Source organism: Lottia gigantea (genome assembly GCF_000327385.1).
Source record: "Lottia gigantea unplaced genomic scaffold LOTGIsca_178, whole genome shotgun sequence".
Lineage (NCBI taxonomy): Eukaryota > Metazoa > Mollusca > Gastropoda > Lottiidae > Lottia > Lottia gigantea.
In genome coordinates, this window is record NW_008708276.1 from 160,107 (window position 1) to 165,682 (window position 5,576).

The 5,576-nt window shown below is 34.8% G+C and overlaps 1 protein-coding gene across 1 annotated transcript; it reads left to right on the forward strand.

Moving 5' to 3' along the window:
• Nucleotides 1-1,980: 1,980 nt before the first annotated feature.
• Nucleotides 1,981-5,144, forward strand: LOTGIDRAFT_238932 (hypothetical protein; the record flags this gene model as incomplete). Its single annotated transcript, XM_009052011.1, has 2 exons — nucleotides 1,981-2,124; nucleotides 4,353-5,144. 2 exons carry the CDS (start codon nucleotides 1,981-1,983, stop codon nucleotides 5,142-5,144), a joined length of 936 nt encoding a protein of 311 aa, XP_009050259.1.
• Between the last annotated feature and the right edge of the window lie 432 nt (nucleotides 5,145-5,576).

Sequence of the window (5,576 nt, forward strand, 5' to 3'; positions counted from 1 at the left end):
TTCAAGTATATGTGTGTCCAGAATTATCTGCGTTTGAAAGTTCTAACGACTTTTTTTAAAACTCTGCATTATACACAAAAGACATATATAAAAATAGAAAGAGAAAATTCTAGTTTGAGTTATTTTTGAAGGAATTAGTACTCATTATAGTACAATAGAGACAACAGGTTTAATACGATCTTGATATAACTCGGTATGTATGCATATATTGATGAGATCTCGGTCAAGTTCGAAATTGGTTACAATCGGATGATCAGTTTTAGATTAATTGCCATTGACTTAGTAAAACGCGTCAAATTTGGCTTGGAGACATGATAGGAGCTACATTTTTTTCCCGATCTTGAAGAAACTTGGTATGCATGTATATATTGATGGGATTGGTAATAATCGGATGATTATTTTCAGAATGGGTGTTTGTGTACCAGAGAGTCACTGTGGCGAAGGAAAATATTGCTATAGTTCACCTCTTGGATCATTTTGTACTGGTAAGACTAGATTAATTACACATATCTTGCATTCGACCGGTCTTCTGATATGGATGCTTCAATGGACTGAATTTGCAATAACGGCAGGAATGGTGCAACCGTGCAAATTGATGCCAGCAGTGTCCTGATACACTTTAACCTGGTAATTTGATATAGATGCCTTCTACGAACTGCGATAATGTCAGTTTTCTGTGGTATATTATATTTCAGCATGTAGAGACAGTAACTGTAGTTATTGTATATTATATTTCAGCATGTAGAGACAGCAACTGTAGTTATTGTATATTATATTTCAGCATGTAAAGACAGTAACTGTAGTTATTGTATATTATATTTCAGCATGTAAAGACAGTAACTGTAGTTATTGTATATTATATTTCAGCATGTAAAGACAGTAACTGTAGTTATTGTATATTATATTTCAGCATGTAAAGACAGCAACTGTAGTTATTATGTATTATATTTCAGCATGTAAAGACAGCAACTGTAAGAGATGTTCCAGTGCCAACAACTGCCAGGAATGTAAATATAGATATGAATTAGAAAACGGAGAATGTAGACGTAAACTGTTTGGATAGATTCATATTTCAGATGAAATTAAAATTTTGTTAAAGAAACATCAACTAATAAATATATCACTATATGTCACATAATGCTTGTATATTTCATCATGTATGGATTTATAATTTTTGTCTCCACTCCCCTCCCCAACGCCCTTTTGTTTACATAATGATAGTAAACCCTGTGTCACAGCACTAATTACTAATTAAACCTTCACTTTAGGCTTTAACCACTTGATATATATGAAGCAAACCTTTATTTATTACATGACAAAAGACCGTATGCAGCGCTCTTACTTTGACTAAATTGAACTTTGGCTAAAGTCGAACTGTACAAAGTTAGGATAAAGGCTTTTATTTTCTACATTTGATAGTCAAATTTAAGCACGACTTTCATAAAGATCGACCGGTGCATACCTAAAGTTCGACTTAAATCTAACTTTAGTCAAAGTTTCTGTAAAGTACGAGCGCTGCATATGGCCCTTTGACTCGTTGTAATATTATTAAAACAAAATAAATAGACAATTCTATGGATAGATACTTCCGGTATATTTATTATTTTAACGTTTCAATGTGGTTGTCACACCGTCACCAGGAATATAATATGAAGTAATAAATATACCAGAAGTATCTATCCATAAAATTGTCTTATTTATCTATATCTTGTGCTTCTAATATGCCATTGAAAGATTATTAAAACAGTAATTGTTACTATTTAGTGTATTATTAATAAACCTGTTGACTAACTTTATGATTCATATTCGATTATTCACTCCTTTCTAACACAAATGATGTAATCGTTATTTCTCAGTGTTATTAATAAATTAGTGTTTGTTGACAAATGTCAAGTCTTTTATTTGCAGTGCTGTAATTTGATCTTCTTTATTTCCGCGAATGTCATTGGGATATTTCACTTTCTGAATATAATACCATCGATGGGCTTTGGTCATATTGGTGGCCGTGATTGTACAAATTCGGATGTTTCGGCGTTCCTTGTACGTATTTGTTCGACCATTAAACGCTTTACCAAACAATTGCCGGCATGCTCCAATCTTTCCTCTAACTCGTTGGATAAGGCGGTAGGTCATCCTAGTTTGATGACTATTAAGGCCAGTCCATCTCAATTTTTGTCTTTCAGTCTCCCATTCTCCCGTCTTTTACTTGGCTACAAAGTGTTTAGCCACGACAAGAACGCGTTGAAAACACATCTGAAGGTCTGAAAGGTCTTTGAACTGTTTAAATGGAATGAAGGCTGGTGACTTCAAACCATGATGGTTTACCATTATTTTCATATAATCTGTTTGACTGCATTTTATCAAATCGGCAATTTCTTCTATCAACTTCTTGAAAGTGAAAAATAGCCGCCTTGGAACATCGTGATGTTCAATTCTTGACCAGTCTTGCACGACGTCTTTAATTTTCCGACTACGGGAATTTCCACCATTTTTAGACCTGTGACGTCAGCGCCAACTAGCGGTTTTACTCATACAGGCAGGCTCATTACTATAACATAGTATACTGAAAACCTGCGATTTTCTGGGAATCAACACTTCCAAGAAAAGTGGAGGAAACACAGTAGAGGGAAATTAGTCGAGGTACAAAGTGCACCCGACCAGTTTAAACTTAATACAATCTAAATGTAAGTACTTATATTTATTCTTTCGTAGTGTAAAATGTCAAATCAAATCGTAATTATGAATACCAACCTTTGAATATGTTTTTACACAGAGAATCGTTAAAATATCAAGGTTTACACTAACTTATTTGTCACGTTAGTGATGTATTATTACTTTGGTGTCGTCGATTGAACTTGAAAATTCTATATTATTGATACCACCACTCTCACCTAACCCTAAACTCTCTGTTGATTTGAAATTGTAACAAAACTGTATTTTGTTTTGGATTTGTTGAAAAAGGCATATTTCATAACCTGATTTTCGGTTTCATATAATTATTTGTAATATTTCTATCGCAAAATTGAATTGTAAAAACTTTTTTTTAATTGATAATACACAGAGGTTAATCATAGATTAGCCACTTTTGTACTTCATTTAGGTGCCGGATTGCGGGTTATTGAGGGCCTTATTCAATAAAAATAAGTTTATCCTTTCTTGTGACGCCCAATATATAACATAATATAACACTTTCAATTTTAAGTCAACTATATCTTAATAAAAACTCTACAATAGGCCTGCAAAATTCTTCATTGGATAAAGTCGTCTAAATATTTACATTCTCTGGTGAAATAAATACCCAATATTAGCTGGTGAAATAATTACCCAATATTATCTGGTGAAATAATTACCCAATATTAGCTGGTGAAATAATTACCCAATATTAGCTGGTGAAATAATTACCTAATATTATCTGGTGAAATAATTACCCAATATTAGCTGGTGAAATAATTACCCAATATTAGCTGGTGAAATAATTACCCAATATTAGCTGGTGAAATAATTACCCAACATTACCTGGGGAAATAATTACCCAGTATTGGCTTTCAGAAACTCTTTTGAAATGATATCCGACGTGTCACTCATCTACGATTGGGGGAAACGTACGGCGGGAGTTAAGATCTCAGAAGTAATTATATTGTCAATATTTACACGTGCTATAAGACTGTACATTGAGTAATCGTAACTCATACGCAATCTCATTAAAAAAAAGGACAATAGCAAATTCAAAAGTCTGCTTATATGTGTCCTCAAGCTCAAACAACGCATTACATGCTTTAAAATCGGAAAAGAGACACATACGATTATACAATACAGTACAATACAGACGAATACATTATAATGGCCCAGTGAGTGATTTTGTGCGTTTGCTGACAGCATGACATCAATACTGTGAAGAATCTTTCTCTCCTGCCTTGTTTACTGTCCAATACCACACTGTTTCCTTTAAACATTGGTGGTTTTGCGGAATCATCGTACGGACATATATTATCATGGTTGGAGTGGGAGTTGGAGTTACGCTTACGTACACATGTAACCGCAGCTTTACTCGTTGTGACAAATTTAAAACTTTGAATTTATTTTATTTATTATGGTCGATTGCAATAAATGTGTCTTGCCCCTGACACAACGGTTAATGATTCTGTCGCTAAGAAATTAGATTCATTAGGACAGTACATAGTTCGATACGCTCGAAAACACACCCGATCAATTTGAATGATGATGTACAGTTTAAGCATGGGGTAGGTAAAGTCGGGGTAATCAGCCTGTCGAATCCAGGGTTAGATGTAAACATACTCGCATGACCTTTTTCAATTTTTAAAGAGTGAATCTATCATCTATTGTTTTTTTAGATGTCTGATTGGCTACCAGGAGTATCGCAGTTAAAATCGGCGATTCAGTTGTTATGTGGTGATGCAGAAGGTGCTAAGAAAACTCAAGAAAACTTTTCTAGACAATGCCCCGTGGTATCACAACTACGGTCTACGATTGAATTAGCTAACGGCGATGCAACTGCTGCTCTTCAGACTCAAAAGGAATTTTTAGCAACAGTCAATGAAGTTGCGAATCAAGTCCCGATTGTAGGACATGTGAAAGGTATGGTGCATTATGCAATGGGTGATAATGATGGTGGAGATAATGCTATGAAGTCGTCGTCTCGGACAGTGGGTGTATTGGCCGGTGGTGCTGGAGGGGGTTTTGTTGGTGGGCCTGTTGGAGCTATAGTGGGTGGAATTAAAGGCGGCCTTATAATGGATGGTGTAACTACCGCAGTTGATTCACGAATTCATGGTCACTACAGGCCCACAGGCTATATTGAACAGTTTCATGAGATAAAAAAAGACCCAACAAATTCTGGTTTATGGTTTGATACTGCTGTTTCTGGAGTTTTAGATGGATGGACTGGTCTTGGAGAACATGCTAATAATTCGACAAAACTTAAAGATAAAAGAAATAAGGTTATTTATCAATCACCACCGATCTCAGAAGAGCCGAGAGAAATTAAATCCAATTTGTACAATCGTAAATTCACAGGATCTGATTCTATTACTGATGTCAAAATCGACGATGATACTGATAATATTGCTGCTAGTATTGTTGGTATTGGTACAGGTGCTGTAGCTGTCCTTGCTTTGAACAAATAAAAAGAATCTGAAGTAACAAATTCCTGAGTGCTGTGATTGAATAAAGTTTGTTTACTGAAAGGTTTCATATTATTACTCATTAGTTATTAAGGGCCATCGAATATTTTTATTGATATCTTTAACTAATATCTTTTCTTCATCCTGCTAGGATATTTACGACATTGTTCTGACCCATTCTTGTCAGTTGACATAGAAAGGGGTTGAATTTCATGAAATTAATTACACAGATAGAATGATCAAATAAAAAAGGCTGACGGGATAACGAAACCCCAAAAATTGCTCTTCTTTGAAGTAAACAGACAGAGTAACAATACGAAAACTGGTTTAACGAAATCACCTCTTGCTTCCGCTGAAAATTACACAGACCCGAATTGATAATCTACCAACAACCTGGGAAGTTACCGGAAGTGACGTATTTTCGCAAAGTTTTGA